Source organism: Panthera leo, chromosome B2, assembly GCF_018350215.1.
Source record: "Panthera leo isolate Ple1 chromosome B2, P.leo_Ple1_pat1.1, whole genome shotgun sequence".
NCBI classification, from domain to species: Eukaryota; Metazoa; Chordata; class Mammalia; order Carnivora; family Felidae; genus Panthera; species Panthera leo.
In genome coordinates, this window is record NC_056683.1 from 20,860,941 (window position 1) to 20,883,986 (window position 23,046).

Consider the following 23,046-nt stretch of genomic DNA (forward strand, 5'->3'; position numbering starts at 1 on the left):
AGGCTCAGTTCCACACGGGCAAGGCTTTGAACAGGGTACAAGAAGCACAGTATGGTCATTGCCTACTTCCACACATACTATTTAGAAACGTGTAAATCAACTGCACTCTGAGTTCTGATAATGAGACATTAGACATTTATTTGCTTGCAGGTCACGCTGGGAAGATGGGAATTTGGGCGAGGCAGACACATCTGGAGATAAGAGAATACCTCTGATTTGTCACATCCAGCCCACATCCATTGACAAGGGCATTGAATCCTTCCACACTCCTGAGCCCCTCTCTCTGGTCCAGTCCCCTCGGATCAGGCACGATCTACCTTAACTCCAGACCAAAGCAAAGCAAGCGATCACTTTCAGATGACTGCAACAGTAAGTACGGTGGTTAGGGGCAGATGTTCCAAAGGTAAACACTTCTGAGTTGGGGTCACTTCTCTGATTTGTGGTGGCTGCGCAGTCTTGGACATGTCCCTAGAGCTCTAAGTCTGGGTCCTTATCTGTTAAGTGGGAATGATAGCAGTTCCTATCTCGTATGGTGTTGTGGGGATTAAGTGAAGTAATGCATGTTAGGTGTACGGTACTTGGACAGAACAAGTGCCCAATGACAGCCGTCATCATTGCTGTTGTTGCTACTGTTGTTATTACCAGCCTCCACTTCCGGTCTAGATGTGTGTCTCAGTGATGTTCCTGACAGTTTCTGGAATGTTCCCATAGCTAGAGAATTTTCGGGGAACTGAAGAGGAGGCCAGAAGTCCTGACACTTTTCATTGCAGCTTCCTGGTAAAAGAACAATGGTTAACACTTCCATGACCCTCTAAGAGATGCCAAATCCGGAGGCCTGCCTGTCCCGTCTGAGCTCTGAGAGGCAGTTAGCTGCTGTCTGCTCACCTGTGCCCCACTCCCTCCATCAATTCCCTCAGGCACCCGGATGATACCCAGTGCTGCTCAACCCCTCTCCTCACACAGACAGTACAGGGGCTGGGCCACAGGCCCTACACTGACGAGTGAGACAGGTAAGGAAGGGTGAGATGGCGGGAGAGCCTCCTGGGAGCAGCTATTCCCTTCATCAGAGACCAGCTCACCAGCTTCTCCTAACTCAGAAAGCCCAATGCTCCGAAATCAAGACTTGGCTCTTTCATTTTGACTTTTAAAGTGCTTCAATTAAAAGAAGCGGGTCTGGAGCCAGAAAAACATGGCACACTGTTCCTTTTATGTTTATATATTACTCAGAAAACTGACCTCCAAGAAGTTTTTGAAAATTTCCAAACTCAATTCTTACCCTGTCAAACAAAGCCACGTTTACAAATAATTGTTTTTAAAAATAGATTTTATTTTTTAGAACACTTTTGGTTCACAACAAAATTGAGCGAAGGTATAGAGCTCCCATACATCCTGACCCCCGCATGCACAGCCTCCCTCACTGTCAACATCCTCCCCAATCATTGTCTTTGATGATCACCTCTAATAAAACAATCTAAAGCTGCAGACCTTTTTTCGTGAATCTCCTGGAATAACTTGCCTTGTATATACTAGTCACACTCTAACCTGGCAAAAAATTATGGGAAATGTATCTATTCTTGATAAAACCATGATTCAACAAAGCTATCAATTTTGCCTCCTTGGCTCCAAATTCTACTTTTTCTCTGAAGAAATCAAACTCTTTACACCTGTAATATTTTTTAGGTGATGAGGCTATTTTCTCAAGTGGGTTGTCCACATATATCTCCTGTAACAGGGAGAAAATTCTTTCTTTTCCTTCCACCTCTTTAAGTCTCAGCATCCATCTCAAATTAGATCCCTTTCTCTTTGCGGCCTCAGAGTTAGTTTCTTTCTGCTTCAGGGTTATTCCTAGAACCACTAAGTTTGGTACTTCATCTCCAATAGACTGCTACTCGAAACCCATGACCCACGGGCATATGCCCACAAATACTCTTCATGTAGAATAACACAATTTTCCACATGTAGTCACCTATACTGTTAACTTCCCAGTACTTCTCAACTGTTGGTTTCTATTCTCCCAGTGATTGTCCTAAAGTGTGTTTCTTTCAAATTCCCAGCACCAGGCTGGATACACTGTACATATTCCAGTTGAAGTACAGTTGCTCCAAGCTGCCTCACCCAGGGGAGTCCAGGGTCCTTCCAGATTGATAAAAGTAAGACAGGCTGACTTGTTAAGAAGAACGTCTCTTAAATTCCTTCCTCGAAGGAAGCTGGACTTGCTTCCCTCATGGCTTAACCGAGCATTACTGATAACCATCCCAGGGCATGGGGTTACAGCTACCAGTCCTAGGCGTGATAGAACATGTTTAACTGAACTATACCTGACTCCTAATCATTCGTTGCCTTAAGTTTCTTCCAGACTATCTTGACTCCCTACATAGACTGGGAGCTCCTGGAGGGGGGGGGGATGCTATCATATTCTTTCTTTCCTTTTTTTTTTTTCTCTTCCCATTGCTGAGGCATAGCTTCAATAAAATAAAATTCACCAATTTTAAGTGTGTGATTTGGAAAGTTTTAACAAATGTATTCAGTCTTATTAAAACCAACACCACAATAGTGACACAGAATATTTCCATCATCCTAAAAGCTTCTTTGTGCTACTTTATAGTCTCCTCCTCCCGCCAACCCCTAGCAACCACTGATTTATCACTGTTTTACCTTTTCTAGAACTGTATATAAGGGGAATCATATAGTATATATACTCTTATGTGTGGCTTCTTTCACTTAACATGCTTCTGAGATTCATCCATTGCTGTATCAGTAGTTCACTCCTTTTTATGGCTGAGTAGTATTCTATTGAATGGACAGATAATTTGCCTATCCATCTGCCAGCAGATGGACATTTCAGTTGTTTCCACTTTGGAGCTACTGTGAATAAAGCTGCTATGAATATCTGTGAACAAGTCTGAGTGTGGATATGTTTCATCCTTGGTAACACAGAAACACTCTAGGAGTAGTCTAGGAAAAAGACTGCTGGACTGTATGGTAAATGTACATTTAACTTTTAAAAAGAAGAAAAAAACACTCTAAGTCTTCTAAAATGACTGTACAGTTATACAGTCCTGCCAGCATTAAACGAGAATTGTAGTTGTTCCACATTCTCAGCAACACTTGATATTATCAGTCTTTTAATTTCAGCCATTCTTGGGTGTGTAGTATTGTTTTATTGTGGTTTTAGTTTGCATTTCCCTTAGTAATGACGTTCAGCATCTTTTCATGTGCTTATTTTTCATGTATCTTCCTTTGTCAAGTGTCTACTCAAATCTTTTGTCCATTTTTGGGAGGTTGTTTCTAAAGAGTTTTTTACATAGTCTAGCTATGTCCTTTGCTACATGTTTTGTGAATGCTTAGTCCCATTCTACAGTTTGCCTTTTCAAGTGCAAACGTTTAATTTGATGAAATCCAACTTAGTGGCTTTCTCTGTTATCTTTTATGTGTCCTATTTAATAAATCTTTGCCTAACCCAAGGTCACAAATAACTTCTGCTATGTTTCCTTTTAGAAGTTTTATATTTCAGCTCTTATATGTAAGTTTATGATAAACTTCAGGTTGATGTGGTATGAGATAAAAATTGAGGTTCATTACATTTCATATGGATATCATGTTGTTCCAGCATATTTTGGTGAAAGTATTATCCTTTCCTCACTGAATCTCAGTAGGTTCTGAAAAATCAACTGGTCACATCTCTGTGCATCTAATTCTGGATTTGCTCTTCTGTTCTACTCATGTCTATCCTTATGCCAATACCACTCTGTCTTAGTTACTGTAACTTCATAATAAATCTTGAAACTGGGTAATATAAGTCTTCCAACTTTATCCTTTTTCCTTCTAAAATGTTCTGATTCTTTTAGGTCCACTGCATTTCCATACACACATACACATACACACACACACATATATATTTGTTTTTTTTTTTTTTTTTTAAGAGAGAGAGAGTGAACAGGGGGAGAGTCAGAGAGAGAGGGAGAGAGAATCCCAAGCAGGCTCCATGCTGTCAGCACAGAGCCCAATGCAGGGCTTGATCTCACAAACTGTGAGATCATGACCTGGGCTGAAATCAAGAGCTGAATCCTCAATCGACTGAGTCACCCAAGCACCCCTTCCATATAATTTTTAAATCAGTCTTTCAATGAAAGAATGGAAAGAAAGAATGGAGGGAAAGGAAGAAAGAAAGGAAGAATGAGAAAAGGAAAGGAACAAAGAAACAAAGCAGGCCAGCCAGTCTGCTAGCATGCTACAACATAGATGAACGTTCAGGGCATTATGCTAAGTGCAATAAGCCAAACACAAAAGGACAAATATTCCATGATTCTACATAAATGAGATTCCTAGAGTAGCAAAGTCAGAGACATAAAGTGAAATGGTGGTTGCCAGAGGCTGGGGAAGGGGAAATAGGGAGCTATTTAATGGTACAAGAATTTTGGTGTGGGAAAATGAAAAAGTTCTGGAGACGGATGGCGATAATGGTGGCACAGCAATGTAAATGTACTTAATGCCACTGAACTGTATATTTAAAAGTGGTTTGGGGACTGGGTGGCTCAGTTGGTTATGTGTCTGACTCATGATTTCGGCTCAGGTCATGATCTCACAGGTTCCTGAGATGGAACCCCACTTTGGGCTTGGCGCTCACAGGGCAGAGCCTACTTGAGGTTCTCTCTCTGCCCCTCTCCTGCTTGCATGTGCATGTGCTCTCTCTCAAATAAACATACAAAATAAAAACGGTTAGAATGGTAAATGTTATGTATACTTTATAATAAAAAATACATTATGCTTTTTCTAAAAAGGGCCTGCTGGGAATTCATTGCACTCGCATTGAATCTATTGTATTCAATCTAATGAGAATTGGTATGTTACATTTAGAGTGTTCTGATTTATGAGCATGGCATCTCTCTTCATTTATTTAAATTTTCTTTAATTTCTCTAAGCAAGATTTATAGTTTTCAGTGTACAGGTCTTACACACATTTTACCTCTCTACATATATTTTGTTTTTTTATGCTATTTCTAATTTTCATTACTAGCATACAAAAATTATAAGATTTTTGTATATTACCTATATAGCCTTGCTAAATAAGCTCTAGTAGATTTTTTTTAATAAATACCTTACAGGATTCTACATAGAGGATTATGTCACCTGTGAATAAATACAACATTACTTCATCTTTTCTAATCTATACACTTTCTTTCTTTTTACTGCATTATTGCACCAATTAGGACCTTGGTACAACATTGAGCAGAAAGGGCAGAGCAGATGCCTTTGTCTTGCTCCCAATCTTAAGAGATTATTCATTCTTTAACCATTAATTATGATGTTAAATCCAGGGTTTTTGTAGATGTCCCTTATCAGGTTGAGGAGGTTCTCCTCTATTTCTAGTTTGCTGACAATATTTTGTTTTGTTTTTTAAAACCATGAATAGGTACTGAATTTTATTATCTGCTTTTCCTGCATCTAGAGAGGATAATAGGATTTTCCTTTTTTAGTCTGTCAATATAGTGAATTACCTTTATGTTCAATGATGTTCAATATACCATCCTTAAATTCCTGGAATAAAACTCACTTGATCATACTTTTTTTTTTTTTAATGTGTTGCTGGATTCATTTGTTTGCAAAACTCTGCCAACTTGTTAAGGTGTCTAAGCTCATGAGATCTGTTGGTCAACAGTTTACCTGTAAGATCTTTGTCTGATTTTGTTATCAGGGGGACAGCTGGGAGTTTTCTTCTTCCATTATCTGGGTTTATGAAGAATTGATACTATTCCTCCTCAGATATTTGGTAGGATTTACCAATGAAGCCACCTGAGACTGAACTTTTCTTTGTTGGAAAGTTGGGACTAAAGTTTTCTTTGTTGGAAAGTTTTTAACTGAATTCAATGTAGTTACTGAATAGATATAAGATGATTTCAAATGATGTTTCTTCTCAAGTGGGCCTAAGTGATTTGTATATTTCAAGGAATTTATCCATCTAAGGTGTTGAATTTATTAGCATATTATTCATAATACTTTTTTTTTTTTATCATTTTTTAAGTGTTTATTTTCAGAGAGAGTGAGTTCAAGTGGGGGAGTAGAGAGAGAGGGAAGAAAATCCCAAGCAGGCTCTGTGCTGTCAGAGCAAAGCACAACACAGGGCTTGATCTCATAAACCAAACTGTGAGATCATGACCTGAGCGGAGATCAAGAGTCGGACATGTAACCAACTGAGCCACCCAGGTACCCATTCCTTTTTATCATCTTAAAGTCTATAGAATCTATAGCAACATTTCCATGTTCACTTTTGGTATCAGTAATTTGTGTCTTTTTTTTTTGTTTTTCCTCTCGGCTAGAATCTGGTTAGATCCATCTGTCTAGAGGCTTGTCAATTTTTTTCAACATTTTCTTGAAATCTGCTTTTGGTTTCATTTACTTTCCTTACTGCTTTTCAGTTTTCTAGTTCACTGACATCTGTTCTTTATTGTCTCCTTCCTTCTGTTTAATTTGATCTTTTTCTACTGTTTCCAGGTGGAAGTTTAGATCATTAATGTGAGATTTCATCTTTTCTTAGTTAAGCATTTAATGCCATAAATGTCCTTCCCACAAACTTCGATGTTGTTTTTATTCTGATTCAGTTTAAAACACATTCTGATTTGCCTTATAATTTTTGACCCATTAGTTACTTAGAAGTAGGCTGTTTCGTTTCTAGATGTTTGAGGATTCTTCAGATATCTGTTGTGGATTTCTAGTTTAATTCTGTTGTGGTCATATGTGAGCACATATTTTGTATGATTTCAATCCTTTCAAATGTACTGAGAGTTGTTTTATGGTCCAGAATATGATCTTGGTCACTATCACAAGTGTGTCTGAAAAGAATATTCTGCTGGTTGTCCAGATGGAGTGTTCTACAAATGTCAGGTCAGGTTGGTTGACAGTGTTGTGCAACTCTTCTCTTCTTCTCTTCACTCATGTGCTGTCTGCCCATGCTATGAATTACTGAGGGAGGAGAGTCGAAATCTCCACTGTAATTGTGAATTTGCCTGGTTCTCCCTCAGTCCTGCCGATCTTTGTTGCAGGTATTTTGAACCTCTCTTATGAGGTGCACATATATTTAGGATTGTGACATACTCTTGATAAGCTGAATTCTTTGACATTTTGAAATGTTCCTTTTCATCTGTGGTAGCATTCATTGTTCTAAGTCTACTTTGATTGTAATATACTTTCTTTTGATTAGTGTTAGGACACATTTTCCCTATCTTTTTATTTTTAACCTACTTGTATCCTTATATTTAAAATGGGTTTCTTATAGATAACATATGGCTAGGTATTGCCTTTTTATCTAATTTGACAATCTCTGTCTTTTGAGTATTTAGAATATTTACACTTAATGTTTAATAAGGTCAGTATGAGTGGGTTTAAATCTACCCTCTTGCTATTTGTTTTCTATTTGTCTTATTTGTTCTTTTCTTCTTCTTCCTTGTATCTTCTTTTAGATTGTTTTTAATGATTCTGTTTCCTCCCCACTATGGTTTATTAGCTATTCCTCTGTGTTTTATTTATTTAGCAGCTTCTCTGGGGTTTATTATATATATTTACTTACCACAGTCTGTATTCAAATACTATTATACATGTACAGTGTGAAACCCTTACAACAATATACTTCCAATTCCCCCTTCCACACTTGTGCTACTGTTGTCTACAGACAGCTGTGGCTGATTCAAGTATGTGTAACCATGTCCACGATCGGTATTCCCACAATACCACAACCTACATACAGAGCATACTATATAGGAAAAAGTGAGAAATGGAATAATACATTCCATGCTAACAATGGTATCTCTATTTGGGGGAGAGGCTGACTGCATAGTCACAATTAATCAGAACAGCCACCAACCAGCTTTAGCTCTGGAACAGGGTACGCTGAAGCCGACAGCTGTGCTAGACATCAGCCCTTATTTGTTGGATCATGGCGGTGCCTAGGAGAGAGTCAGGAAACTCTGTGGCAAGAGGGGGAAATGGGAGACAGCAGTTATTTACTAGGCAGTTTAGAAGCATTTCAGTATTTTTACACTGGTCAGCCATTCAGGTGCGTACCAGCTGTATATATACCCTGGAGGTAGGTAATGTGAAGCACCTCCCTATATACACTTCTTTACAGAGTCTTCAACGATGTATTGGCTTATGTGCCAATATTATAGTCAGACAGAATTCTGAAGGCCTAAGAGAGGTTGGTCTCTAAGGCAAGCAAGACATATGAGGCAGAGCAGAAAGAAAATATTCACAAGTATGCTACAAATAATAATGGCAGGTACTTAGTACTTAACATCTATCAGACACCAGGTGAAGCAAATCACATTCATTATCTTGAAACCTCAGAGCTACCCTTGAGAGCATACTGTTACTCTCAATCTACAGAGGAGGAATAGGAGGCATGGAAAGATTAATTCACCCAGGGTCACAGTGAAGAAAGAGGCAGACCTATACTGTATCCATCTGACTCATCACAGTGGTCCCTTTGATAGGGTATTCCTTCCATTATGTGAAGAATTTGTTATTTAAAAGTGTTTCATTTATATTAGTGTCAGCAACAGCAAATAAAGCCCATCTCTCTGTATTCCCTATATCTCCCCTTAATTAGCTTTCTCATTCTAAAAGAGGAATCATGACTTCGAGCTGGAAGAACAACTTGGGTTACCAAAGCGCCATGATTATGGGAAATGAGCCTCATAAACACAGTACTCAAGCAACCCAACCCCAAATCCCTTAATTGGTGCCACAAGGTGTGATCCTCAGAAGGCAGGACTCTCTGGAGCCTGCAGCCTTCCTTAATTTAATAGTGTCCAGATGTTATGTGCAGCAACTTTTTAAAGTGGAAGTGCCTCCTGCCTTTTATTACTAAACCAAAGAACTAAAAATAAGCTTAGAAGTTTACATTCTATTTTATGGCAGCATCCTTTCTCTTAGGTGGCCATACTGGTTTTTTGAATGGGAAACTGACTCAACTTACTCAGTACAGATGAATCTAGCATGCAGCCCCTTACATCCGACAAATCTTACTTTTTTCTTTCCTGAAAGACAGAAATACAAATCCTGGTCCCAATCTAAATATCCAAAAGCTGTGAGGACTTTCAATTACACCAAATTCCCAAATTTGTGACCAGAGTAGGAAGTACAATCATTAATGTAACAAATAAGTGAGGTTTAGTTTAGTAATTAACACACCTGCTGGCTCAATTGTAACAACTCAAAAGCAAGCTACATAAAAAGAAATTAGCCTTATAAATATACTCAAACAACTACAAGTAGATTTTGTTTTTTTATACTCAACGCAACAAAGCTTTACATCAGACCTCTTGGACCTTTATGAACTCACTAAACATTAAAAGAAAGCATCCTCAAAGACATGGGTAAAAACCCTACACACACTTTTATAGTATTAATATTTCTGTGTGATAGAATATATAGGTGATTAGAAAATATTTTTCAAAGCCAATTTAAAACATCTTATGTAAAATTTACCATTTGACAACTAATTTTCACTAAAAGGCCTGAGATTATCCAATCAGCCTTACTCAAAAGTGGCCAATACCTGGAGATCATTGATCTAATTAAATTCTGAGTGATGAGTTAAGTTTCCTATTGAATGTAATCAGTGTCCTGGGCTCTGCACAGCAGCCACCTTGACAACAAGTACATTAAAGCAACCAAGTCTAAATATTTGAGAAGCTTCCTTAATTTCTTTCTGCTCACAGATCCCTTCTCTCTTGAGTTTCAGCATTAGCACCATTATCCTATGATAGATTGAAAAACCATACCCACATCCTCCTCCTCAAGATAAGCAGGAAATGGGAAGCAGCAGACAGGGGATTAAGCAGGTCTGAGTTTTTCCTCAGTTGTTTCCAATTTCCTTATGTTGGCTAAGATTTCTCTAAGAATCTATCATTTAACTATCAAGCAGTCTTAATTTGGGGAGGTGCTGTGAGATTTTGATTTTTATGAGTTCATGCGAAATGTAAAGCTGATTGATGCAATGAACTTTGGTGCACAATTAAAGGGTATCAAGATACAAAGCAAGTTCATTTATGGATCAGCTTGAATTTAACAAAATGGCAGGCGGCAAAATGTTCATTTTTTTTGGATTTTATAAAGGAGTTCAGAGAACTTGGTGGATATACAGAGACTGCTATGAAATGGCAGACATTAACATGATGGGAATCCATTAGAAAGTATCCACAGTTAATAAAAGTTTGTATAGGGGTGCCTGGCTGGCTCGGTTGATGGAACATGCAACTCTTGATCTTGGGGTTGTGAGTTCGGGCCCCATGTTGAGTGTAGAGATTACTTAAAAAATAAAAATCAAATAAATAAATAAATAAATAAAAGTTTATATAGTGGTTAAGAGCAGGGGCTCTAGTTCCAGTCTTTGTTGTGTTGTTTGTATGATGTTGGGAAAATAATTAAGCATCTCTATGCCTAAATTTTCTCATCCACAAACATTTATTACCTACATTATTCAAGGAATCATACGAAGCACTTTGGGGATTCAAAGATAAGCATTATGTATTTTACTTTCAAAAAATTTTAAAACCTAGTCGGAGACAGAAGCAGTGCATGAGTAACTATGAGAGAGAAATACTGAAAGAGCACGGACCCTGGGGCAAGACTGCCTAGACTAGAACTCCAGCTCCACCACTGTCTTTGAGAATGAGAGAAAGTTACTGAGTTCCTTCAGCTTCAGTTTCCTCATTTCTAAAATGGTGATAATATCAGTATTTAATGGTGTGTCAGAGTGTTTTCTGAGAACTAAATATGTTTAATATAAAGAGCTCATCAAAACCACAGTGAAATACCACTTCACACCCATTGGAATGGCTATTACCAAAAAACAAAAAACCACCAGAAAATACCAACTGTTGCCAAAGATGTGGAGAAACTGGATCTCTGGAGCATTGCTGGTCAGAATGTAAAATGCACAGACCCTGTGGAAAACAGTGTAGTGGTTTCTCAAAAAATTAAACACAGTTACCTTATGACCCAGCAATTCTAATTCTAGGTACACATTTACAAGAAGTGAAAGCAGGGACTCAAACAGATCTTTGTACACCCATGTTCACAGCAGCCAAAAGTTGGAAATAACCCAAACATCCACCAACAGATGAATGACGAACAAATATGGAATATACACGCAATGGAATATTAGTTAGCCTTGAAAGAAATGAAATGCTGATACATGCTACAACATGGATGAACCCTGAAAACACTAAGTAAAATAAGCCAGACACCAAAAAAACAAATATTCTATTATTCCACTTACATGACTTCCCTAGAATAGTCAAATTCCTAGAGACAGAAAGTGGTGTGGTGGTTACCAAGGGCTGGGAGAAGGGGTAAACGGAGAGTTGCTGTTTAATGAGTAGAGATTTTCAGTTTGGGATGATGAAAACATTCTGGAAACGTATGGCAGTGACAGTTGTACAACAACATGAATGTTAATGCCACTGAACTATACACTTGAAAATGGCTAAAATGGTAGAGGAGACTGGGTGGCTTAGTTGGTTAAGCGTCAGACCTTTGATTTTGCCTCAAGTCATGGTCTCACAGTTCGTGGGGTCCATTCGCACAGGCTGTCAGAGACTGCTTGGGATTCTCCCTCTGCCTCTCCTCCACTCACACACACACACACTCTCTCTCTCTCTTTCCACTCATACACACACACACACACTCTCTCTCTCTCTCTCCCTCTCAAAATAAATAAACATAAAAAATTGGCTAAAATGGTCAATTTTATGTTACGTACACCGTGTGTGTGTGTGTGTGTGTGTGTTTGTGTATGTGCAAAACAGAGTCTGCTACATAGTGAGTGCTCAATAAATGTTAGCTATCCTTAGTGCTTTTAAAAGACTTCAGGAGAGAATATTGTTATAGCCAGTAGATCATAAATGTAGGCAAGAAGGTACCATCAGAAATAGGATTAAATAAACAGGTAAAATGGGTAACAGTTATAGTAATTATTAATATCAGTACTTTATGAATCAAAAATTAGATATTAAATGACAGGGGCTTGCAAATGCTTTTGTCAAAATTTAAGATAATAAATTGACAACCACTGTGGGGGGTTATATTGATAAAAATGTAAAACCTGCTCTCAAGGAGCCATAATCCAGTGAAGGAGTCTGAAACATAAAGAGGCAAGCATGGAAAATTAAAACATGCAAGGATCAAACAAAGCCTCTTATCATCCACATCTATATTTTAATGGATAGTTCGCAGTAGTTGATATTATACTTAAAAATCTGTAAAGAACCCTGGTTACATTTTACGTGTCATTCTTGCCCAGAAACCATACTAATCTTCTCTGTATTATTTCAATTTTAGCATATGTGCTGCTAAAATGCGCACTCTGGTTACATTTTTCCATACTATCCTACTTTTCCCCAATCCCACCACCCCACTTCTCCTTTCCACTTATTTCTCTCTTCTACTAGAAACCCAAGTATGCCTTTCAATCTTACTCTTCAGTTTCTTCCACTCAGCAAAATCAATGAAATCATATTGAAAAACAAAATGATAAATTAAGTTACAATATATAAAACTGCTGGTAATTCAAATGGTTTTGACCCACAAAAGCAGCAATTTTACATGGTTCAACATTATAATGCCAAAATCCTTAAGATTTTTAAATCTGAATTTTATATATTTAGAAATTAAGTACAACAGCAGTAATAAGACTTCAAATTGGCAAGTGAACAGTTGATTTCCAACTTATAAATCTGAGAGTTGTTTCTCATACCTGAAGCCTAACAGCCAATCTGATCTAAATCCAGTCAACCTTTGTGTCATTATCAGTCACTTATTGAAATAATTAAAGTTTCATTTCTATTTGGAACCCACCCTGGAGTCTTTATCCTGGGTATCCAAGAATCACGATGTTGCTATTAGACATGAGATGATTAACATTTAATGCTTAAGTCTCACCTGGGTGATCCATCATAACAACAGAATATACTAAGAAAAAGAAAGGGACGACTGATGCATACAACATGGATTGATCTAAAAACACGTGGAGTAGAAGAAGGTATGTATGGTAGGATTCTGTTTATATGAATTCTAAAAAAGATACATCTAATCAACAGCAACAAGAACCAGTCTGTGGTTGCCTAGAGGGGGGGCAGAGAAACTGCCTGGTAAAAGGGGCATATGGTAACTTTTGGGGATGATGGAAATGTTCTCTATCTTGATTAAGGTGATTTTGTTGGCAGGGGTAAAAGTTTGTCAAAAGTCAATGAAACTTACACTTAAAATGGATGTATTTTATTTTATAGAAGCAGTAAACCTCAATAAAAATGATTTACATGAAAGAAAATACAGTGTATTTTTAATTTTAATTAAAATCTAACTTTAATTAACAAGTGAAACATAAGCATCTGATTTTTAAAAATTAATGTATTATGGATAAAAGCTAAAATCTTCTTCGACCACCTTCTCAATCCTGGTTTTCACTCCTAACCTCTCCCATCTATAACTCCTCCCCCAAATAATCACTATGATGAATTTGGTATGGATTCTTCTAAACCCTTAAAAATGTATTCACGTACATATACGGTCACAGAAAATGTATAGTATTGAATTGTACATAAGTATAACTTGTATCTATCTTTCTTCAGCTTGTTATTTTCACTCAGCATTATATTTCTGAGATCTATCCATGTTAATCTAGATAAAGTTTATTTCTTTTAGGTCCAATATAGTAATCACACGACTATTCCATATTTTATTTAACCAGGCCATTTCCCTTCTGACAGATATGTAAGTCGTCTTCCCCTATTACAATTTACCAGTATAGTGGTAAACAGTAGTTCCTGGGGTGGCCACAGGGCTTATAGGTGGTGTTCCAAGGGGACATTAACCTAACTGAAAGGTTTAATTTTTTTTTAATGCAAATGTATTTGTGTATTATTTATATAGCTTAAGTATGGACTTTAATTAAAGAATTTTCTGATACATAAACTATCACAAAGAATGAAACAAAATCAGTAATAGGAAGCAATCATCTATTAAAATATAAGTAAAACAAAATTATAGGGCATGATAGTGTACTCATGGTTAGAAACATAAGTACTTACTGAAAATCAATAATCTGAGCACTAAACAAGTCATAGAAACACATTCTTTTACTCAAAGCAATTGTAATTAAAATATTGGCATATTGGTTATCATGGCATAAGCATAATTAATACATGCACAAATACCTCATTTATATTTTTTGCTTTCTTCTTTTATGACTATGGTGTCTTTCCCCATCCCTGAAATGACAGGAGTAGAAAAAAAAATATTACAAATGATGGACATTTTAATATCAATGTTAAAACGATAACTCACTAGTAATATACTTCAGAACAAGTTATAACATGCATTTAGAACTAAACAGTAATTGTTTTTATTAAGTAAGCTCTACACTCAACATAACTTGAACTCATGATCCTGAGATCTAGACTCACATGCTTTACCAACTGAGCCAGCAAGATGCCCCTAAACAGTTGTTTAAGAGTAAGTGTAGAAAATTAAACGTTAAAACCAAGGGACAAAATTGACATGGGGACAAGCAAAATGAGATTTTTTTAAGTTGCATTTTGGAGTTCCACTTTAAAGGTGATTTTGAATATACACTCATGAGAAGGGGAGAATTCATTTCAAATAAAATATTGAAGTCAGAAATGGCCTGATATCCTTATGCTGGCTCCTATCTCAGCTCCCTACAATTCATTCCACCTCAAGTGTGGATATCAAAGATTAGTCCTACACTACTGAGAAGGATGTATTTCCTACTGATACTCAGTTTATATTTAAACTCTAAATATATCCTCTCTAAAGGAAAATTATTTCATGTTTATATTTGAGGCTAATGTATTTAAGTCAATAAAAACTGACCAGAGATGCCAAGAATTACTCAAATGGAAGAAGCATGAACAAACCATAAGGAAGTAAAAGAATAACTCTGATAACTAAGAGTTAATTTGTGTATAATTATTATAAAATACCATTCATTATGTGAATCAAAAGGGATTACTAAGCAAATACTTCATATTTATAAGAAAAGGATAAAATCACAGCTAGCTTGAAACCTATGAAATGAATGACAGTGAGATGAGCAAAATTATTGAACCAATAAGCATTACTAATTCCTGATCACTATTGGCCCTGAAGAGAGAAAAGATATCATTTGAGAGGCCATTATTAGACAAACACTGGGCATACGTTACTAAGTAAGACATCGACCAGCCTTCAAGGAGCTCAGTCTAGTAGGGAGAGTAATAACATAAGTTCAATAAAAAGAACATGCTAAGCAGAGTGCTGACACAATGGGAGAGATCAGCTCTGCCTCAGTGAGAACAGGTTTCATGGAAATGACTAAGCTGGGTCTTAAAGGACAAGGAAGAGCTCACCAAGCAGGCTTTAAAAATAAAAATTAGGCAGCAGAACCTCACAGAGAAAGATATAAATGTGGCACAGTACAGATGAGGAACTCTAAGTAATTCAGGCTGGCTACAGCATAATTTTGGCATTTCATGGGGTTTTGGCAAAATACAATGATGGGTAGGCGGAGCCCTTATCCTGGAGGGTTTAAGAGCCATTCTAAACAATGTGAATTTTGACACTGAAAAGTTTAAGAGTGAAAGTTCACTCTGGCAGTAGAGTAGGGATGTCTCCATATAAGACAAGCTTACAAGCAGATAGAACAATTAGGAAAAACTATCATTTTCCAGATGGACAGCAGTAAGGACAGAGACAAGGAGGTGCATGTAAAGTATCTTCAGGTAAAACTGACAGCAATTAGGAACTAAATGGTAGGAATAAAATAGAAGCCACTAAAATAAATCCTTGACTTCTGCTTAGGTGAATAGATGATGGTCATCCCATTAATCAGAATATGGAATGCTGGGAAAAGGGGCAGAATGAGAAAAAGTATGTTCAATTAGAGACCTGATGAAAATGAGATCCAGGCAGATGCCCAGAGGCAGCTGGAATACAGGAATAGACCACAAATGACTTACATTTATTATTTTAGTATTAGTTCATATTTTTCTAGCCATCAAATTCTATGAGGGTTATTAACAAGGGCAAAATTGACTTGACATTAAAGTTTGGATCTTCTCTCTGACCCTATATACCCTTTAACTCAAGAATTAGCAGGAGAGGGGCGCCTGGGTGGCTCAGTCGGTTAAGCAGCCGACTTCGGCTCAGGTCATGATCTCGCGGTCCGTGAGTTCGAGCCCCGCGTCGGGCTCTGTGCTGACAGCTCAGAGCCTGGAGCCTGTTTCAGATTCTGTGTCTCCCTCTCTCTGACCCTCCCCCATTCATGCTCTGTCTCTCTCTGTCTCAAAAATAAATAAAAACATTAAAAAAAAATTAAAAAAAAAAAAAAGAATTAGCAGGAGAAAGAAATAATAAGAAAAAGGAGGGAGGATGGAGCAGAAAAAAGAGATCTAGGCAAACACCTTGTTGACAGTTAACCTCTTACCTAGACATTACTTCCATATGTCATGACTAGGAAACTGACTAGGAGTAAAAGAGGGAAACCCACATCCAATCAGGCATATAGAGAACTATGCCACCAGAGCTGTGGTTATTTGAACTAACGTAAGACAAATAATATGAATTCTCATCAATTACTCTCTGTACTGTAATTTACTCTTATAATCCATTTTCTCAACATACTCTACAACAGACAGATCTATTTACTTTTCAAAAGTAAACAGTTCAACATCAGATGATGCAGTGTTAGACTCACCTCTCTTTCCTTCTTCTTGAGTCCCAGTTTTTATCCTTATCTTTATTTCTTTTTCTTTTATGTGGACTCCTACTCCGATCCCTTCTATGTCGTGAACACTCAGCATCCAAATAGCTCCCACCAGACTGCCGTGAATCTACTGAAGCCGATCGCCTTTCTTCATTCCTGAAAAACAGAAAGAATAGTTCAGTTTTTTAATTTTTTTTAATGTTTATTTTTGAGAGAGACAGAGACAGAGCATGAGCATGGGGGGTACAAAAGAGAGGGAGATAGAATCTGAAGCAGGCTCCAGGCTCTGAGCTGTCAACACAGAGCCTGACATGGGGCTCAAACTCACGACCTTGGGATCATGATCTGAGCCAAAGTTGGATGCTTAACCAACTGAGCCACCCAGGTGCCCCAGAACAGTGTTTGCCACCAAACACACACAGACACACCAGCTTAAAGTTGAATATTCTATATCAGAACAACAACAGAATCGATATAAATAGGTATAAGCTGGGGCACCTGGATGGCTCAGTGGGTTAAGCATCCAACTTTGGCTCAGGTAATAACCTCACAGTTTGTGAGTTTGAGCCCCACATCAGGCTCTATGCTGACAGCTCAGAGCCTGGAGCCTGCTTCAGATTCTGTGCCTCCTTTGATCTCTGCCCCTCCCCTGCTCGTTCTCACTCTCTCTTTCTCTCAAATAATAAACAAACATTAAAAAAAAATAGGTATAACCTTACATTCCATATAAGAAGACAATTAAAGAAATCTAGCTCTTAAATATCTTACTGTGTTAATATTTCATCAATATATTTGTTTCTCCAAAACTGTCAATGGGCAATGTCACAGAGAAACCCTGGTATAATAATCTTGAGGAAGGACAACATGGAACAATTTAAGCATATTAATTAACTACAGTGTGTTATTAATGGTCTTGGAAATGCTAAAATGTAGTCAAATGATTATAAAGTAACAGATTAAAAAGAGAATATTTTACCAGTAAACACCATGACATACTTTTCAGCATCATCCTCTGGTCTTTCCTGCTCTTCCTGCCAATGACTACTGAGTTCTTCCATGTGCACATTTATGACATCCCGAATCACCTTAGGAGAGATAAGCACCCAGTCTCAGATAAGAAAGCTTTTTCAAAAAATTAAGCTAGAAAAATCACTGCTAACAATCATCCAAATATTTACTAAGAGTTATGACAGAATGAACTGTGGGATATGAGTTTAGAGAATATTACAAATTCTGTGGCCAAATTACAACATGAATGGTAGATGAAAATACTATAGGGGCACCTAGGTGGCTCAGTCGGTTAAGTGGCTGGCTTTGGCTCAGGTCATGATCTCACTGTTCGTGAGTTCAAGCCCCATATCGGACTCTGTGCTGATAGCTCAGAGCCTAGAGCCTGCTTCAGATTCTGTGTCTCCCTGTCTCTTTGCCCTTCCCCCACTCTCTCTCTCAAAAATAAATGTTAAAAAAGAAAAAGGAAAGTACTGTAATCGTTGCTAAACTTGCTAGTTGATTACTATCTTATGATTAAGAAAAATATCCCTATTTTTAAGAAATACATGCTAAGTATTTAGTGACAAAAAAATCATGGGTTATGAAACTTAAATAGTTTAGAAAAAAAATAATGCATAGACAGAGATCAAGAGAGAGAAAAATATACAAATTAAGAGAGAGTGCAAATGACAAGCAAATGGGACAAAATGTTAACAGGTGATCAGGGTAAAGGATATTTAGGAGTTCTTTGTACTATTTTTAGTTTTGCAACTTATTTGTATGTTTGAGATTATTTACAAATAAAGCTTTTTAAAAATCTTGTAATTAAGATGAGAGACAAAATATGAAACATTATAGTCACTTCACAGATACTTTCCTATAAGATTAATATAAACCCCTTACCTGTAAGAACCATTTGGAAGTTTCTTTCTTTCCTATTTATCCATGCCATCAAGCACAGGGCTAGTGAACTGAGAAGCACAGATGAAACTAAAATAGAAGGTTACATTTCCCTCATGCCTAATTAGAAAATGTTTTAAGAAGGTACAGGGGACAAGGGGCAATCTCAAAGACAAACACTAAAAAGTTCAGTTCTGACTGAGTTTCTCCCTACTTCAAGGAAACTTTCAATGGCTCCCAAAGTAAAATGGAACAATGTCCAAATTCCTTAATAGAGCCTTTGAAGCCTTTCATGATTTTACTACATCACATAGCAGAAACCAGCCTTATCTCCTACTGGAGGTTCAGAAACCCTAAATGCTAGCCATCTTGGACTACTAATGGGTATCTCAAAAACTATACCTCTATTTATTTTTAGGAACACTAACCCTTCCACCTGGAATATCCTCATCCACCACTTCCCCTCCTCCACCATATTCTCCTGAGAAAATCTTAGATGTGTCCAAGTACAATCCAGAGAGTGACATGAGTCATAGACACCTGAATTCCAATTCTAGCTCCAGCACTTCCCGAGTAGCCTTCCATGACTCCCTGACTAGCTCTACATGAACTCCGTGAAGCCCAAGTATTACTGGACACAGTTTCCACAGACCTAACCTTGCATAGATTCGCCATAGGAAAGAGCTGATGAACAGACATTCTTTATCCTTCCTGCTTCTCCCTTTCCTTCAAATGCTATCTTCTCTATGAAGCCCATACCAATCTTATCTTTTAAAAATAATTGCTCTTTTCTCCCATATACTTTGATCTCACTTTATTTTAATACTGAATGCAAGCTGTATTTTGAAAGCTCTGTTCCACTTGTATAAACTATTCTAAGCTCCTTAAGGGTGGTGTCTGTTGCCATTTATCTTTACCTACCCAACAGCAGTGTGTTATGCACAGTAACTACAGTAGGTAACTTTTTTCTGAAATTTGACAAAGTTCAGGTTTAGTCCAAACAAAAATTATAGAGGACATGAATGAAGCCAGAAATAGATAAAATGTTGGAAAATTCATGACCAGGAATATGATAAATCACTGAAAGATTTGTGAACACTGAAGTTTTTACAGATGAAAGGTATTTGGGATCTGCTTCCAAAATTACCAATGTGGAGGAAGGAGGTAGCAAGTGAGGATACAAAGAAAATGACAAGGCCATAATGTTGATAATTGTTGAAGCTGAGTGACAGGGACAAAAGAGTTCATTAGACTATTCCACCCACTTTAGCATATGCTTGAATATTTCCATAATAAAAAGTTAACCACAGGGGCGCCTATCTAGCTTAGTCCCAAAAGCGTGTGGCTGGCTCTTGGTCTCTGGGTCGTAAGTTTGAGGGCCATGTTGGGTACAGAGATTACTTATATAAATAAACTTTAAACAAAAAAAAAAGGTTAACCATAAAATTGTGAAGAACACTAGCAGCAACACTTACACTTGGTTACAAGGTACTGAGACCAGAGAAGAAACAACTGATGAACCACCAAGTATTTGAGGGGACTGTACGAATACTTAGGTAATATGACGAGGTCCCAGACCTCTACTGGAAGAGATAAGACTGAAACATATACTTTAATTATACAAAGAACAGCATAAGATTAAATGCTAAGCTATGTGGTACAGAGAGCATTAAAACAATAAATCAACAAATGACTGAGTCAACTAGCACCTCATGGAAAACAATGGGCCTTAAAATTTATATCAAGATTTAAAACAACAATAAAGAGCATTTCAGGTGAGAAAACATGTTATTTGGACATGTAGATAAGAATAAATGTGTGTAATCAGATACAGTTTAAGAGACATGCTTGACTAAAGCAAAAGAAAATGCTTGGTAAAATAAGGTCAGATTATGGAAGGTCTTAGAAATCATAGAGAGAAGTAAGAAATAATGTGGGAAGAATTTAGAGATTCAATAAGGAGATTATTTGTAGAGTCTGAGCAAGGTAATTCATGTACCAAAAAATTCATCAACTCTGACTATCCACTAAAGGACATCTGAAAACAACTTTGGATATACAACAAGAGATTAATACATAAATAATTTATACCAGACATATCTTAAGCCCAAACATTTAGAAGAGTACATAAAAGCATGCTAAAATTTCTGTAAGGAAAAGACAACAGCTGTTTATTAACCAACTTCTGTGTCCACATGCATTATCTCAATCAATTCTTATAACACCCCCACAAAATCTACATAAAATGTATACAATGAAAAAAGTTGCAACTTAAAAAGCTCAAAGAATTTGTGCAAGTCAAATAGCGAATGATAAAGAGTACAATCAACACTCAAACCCAGGTCTAAGGCCAAAATCTATGCTCTTATCATGATACAATGCTTTCTCAAAAGTAGGTATTTTTTAAGATTGTACAGCCTCTTTACAAAAGATTTTTGTACCTTGAAAAGGCCTTATTTGCCTGGTACAGTGGATCTGAAAGTAATGGAGCAAATACAAATCAGGTATTTGTATTTCAAGGTGGCCACCTTGAAGCTATTTTCTTTCAAAAAACCTCTATGAACTGTGGAAATCCATAGAACAGACTTAGAAAACTATCGAAGGGACATTCTGTTCTCAACAAAGCTCTAAGAGATTATGTAAAGCTTACCTCAGTATATGATTTCTTGGTTATGTGAACATTCTTAGCTCTATAGGACTGGCGTCTTCTTTTATAATCTCTCACTTCTGCTAGGATTTCAAGGTAAGACTTTGGACTTTTTCGACTATTATCTAATAAAAGAATAAAACAAAATTATTATATCCTTGGAAGCTTTTAAATTCTTACTAATTAGCAGGAAGAAAGACCGCAATCATCCAATATTTCAACATGTTTCCATGCATACAAAAACATCCTAAAAACTCCATATTATACAAATAGACTAAGTTTTATATCATTCCTTTTCTCCATTAGTTGAACCTAAGATTGTTAAGGTACAAAGATTAAAAGACCAGCACAGCTATAAGTGACATTCTTATAGAAGGAGAATATGCTTAATGCAAAGGACAGAGAGCAAAATTTCATGCCCTGAGTAAATATCTTAACATATATGTGAATATCGGATAATGCAAAACCATCCTCTTTCAACTCAAAATGGCCTAACAACTAAATCTTTGTAACACTCAAAGAGCGAAATGACAATTAAGAAATATAAAACTATTATATTCATCTCAAACCTTGATTGACTTTGGCAGCCAAGTCTACAAAGAGATCACTGTCATTTTCAATAATTTGAGAATCCGAGCGCTTTTTCTTCGTCTCCTCCATTACAAAATCATAGAGGGCAAGACGATCAGCTTGTGTTAGATCACAAACAAACCGTTTGTGATTCAGAGGAACTTCAACAGGTAATGAAGAATAAATCCCTAGTAAAAATAAAACCACAAGAATAAACAATACATGAAGCATTGTGGACTTAAAATTTACTCCTTATCTTTAAACATGCGCTGTAATAATGCAACATTAACACAATTGTTTTCACAGTAATCCCTAAAATACGAAAAATATCCGTCTGTGTGATAAATAATAAACAGTGACTTTATCCTCAAAGCCATACCCACAGAAAGCATGTACTGTGGATGTTTGCTATTCTCTCCAACAACATTAAGACACATCCCATGAAGGCAAGCAATAATAACCATGAGATAATTTGCTCATAAGGAAACCTTCTGGGTAACAATTTTTAAAAGGCTACCCATATGATAAAAATAGTAACTTCCTTTCTGTTTATATGCTTTTTCCCGTAAGAGCTGGGGAAAAAATGCTTTTAATAGGTAATACACGCTGTAGTCCCTCTGAAAATATATTATAGAAATATGAAAAATGTGTAAAAAATGTCTTTTTTATATGAGACATCAAGTTAGATGCTCCGTATTCAAAATATACCCCACTTGTGCAATGACTTAGAGCCAGGGACCAAAACACAATTAATTAGGTACCAGAAATCCCAAACTTCCTCAGACCAGAAAAAGACAGATAAAACTGAGACTAAATTTGTTTTAATTTTCGGAAGAGGAAGCATATTGACACAACCAAATTAATTTAAAAGAGTTAAGAGCACTGCCCCCCCCAACAGTCACAGAACTTTCTAAAATCTGCTCATTAATGAAAGAAAGTAAATACAATACCTTGATATGATGTATTAAACATTGAAGAAAATTTTTGTTTTGAGATTCAAATTTTCTCAAAGAAATAAAAATTTATGGTAACTGTAAATAAAGCAATTGTTTTAACATAATTCTTTCTAGCCTTCATTATTTACTAATGCAAACAATAAATAGGAGCTACTACCCTAAAGTAATAACTTTGGTTCACAGAACAAGTAAGATCAGTAGCTCTTCCCAGATACTTTTAT

At 36.8% G+C, this 23,046-nt stretch overlaps 1 protein-coding gene and 1 non-coding gene across 5 annotated transcripts in view; both read right to left on the reverse strand.

The window, feature by feature from the left end:
* Window positions 1–1,313: 1,313 nt before the first annotated feature.
* Window positions 1,314–23,046, reverse strand: part of SNRNP48 (small nuclear ribonucleoprotein U11/U12 subunit 48) — a 30,911-nt gene continuing 9,178 nt past the window's right edge. The window contains exons 5-11 of one of the 4 annotated variants that reach the window (XR_006202455.1): window positions 21,869–22,057; window positions 21,303–21,424; window positions 17,759–17,847; window positions 16,754–16,918; window positions 14,214–14,267; window positions 8,972–9,032; window positions 7,889–7,961 (exon numbers count right to left, since the gene is read on the reverse strand). Coding sequence is in view for 3 of the 4 variants with exons in the window: in XM_042937956.1 (XP_042793890.1) it covers window positions 14,219–14,267; window positions 16,754–16,918; window positions 17,759–17,847; window positions 21,303–21,424; window positions 21,869–22,057 (614 nt within the window). In the remaining variant the exon portion in view is untranslated. Of the gene's footprint in view, window positions 2,284–7,888; window positions 7,962–8,971; window positions 9,033–13,629; window positions 14,268–16,753; window positions 16,919–17,738; window positions 17,848–21,302; window positions 21,425–21,868; window positions 22,058–23,046 lie in introns of those variants that run through there. The other 3 variants (XM_042937956.1, XM_042937955.1, XM_042937957.1) reach the window with 3 other exon arrangements.
* On the reverse strand, window positions 12,252–12,363 carry LOC122220820. Its single transcript, XR_006203000.1, has one exon. It is a non-coding gene; the product is annotated as a U6 spliceosomal RNA (small nuclear RNA).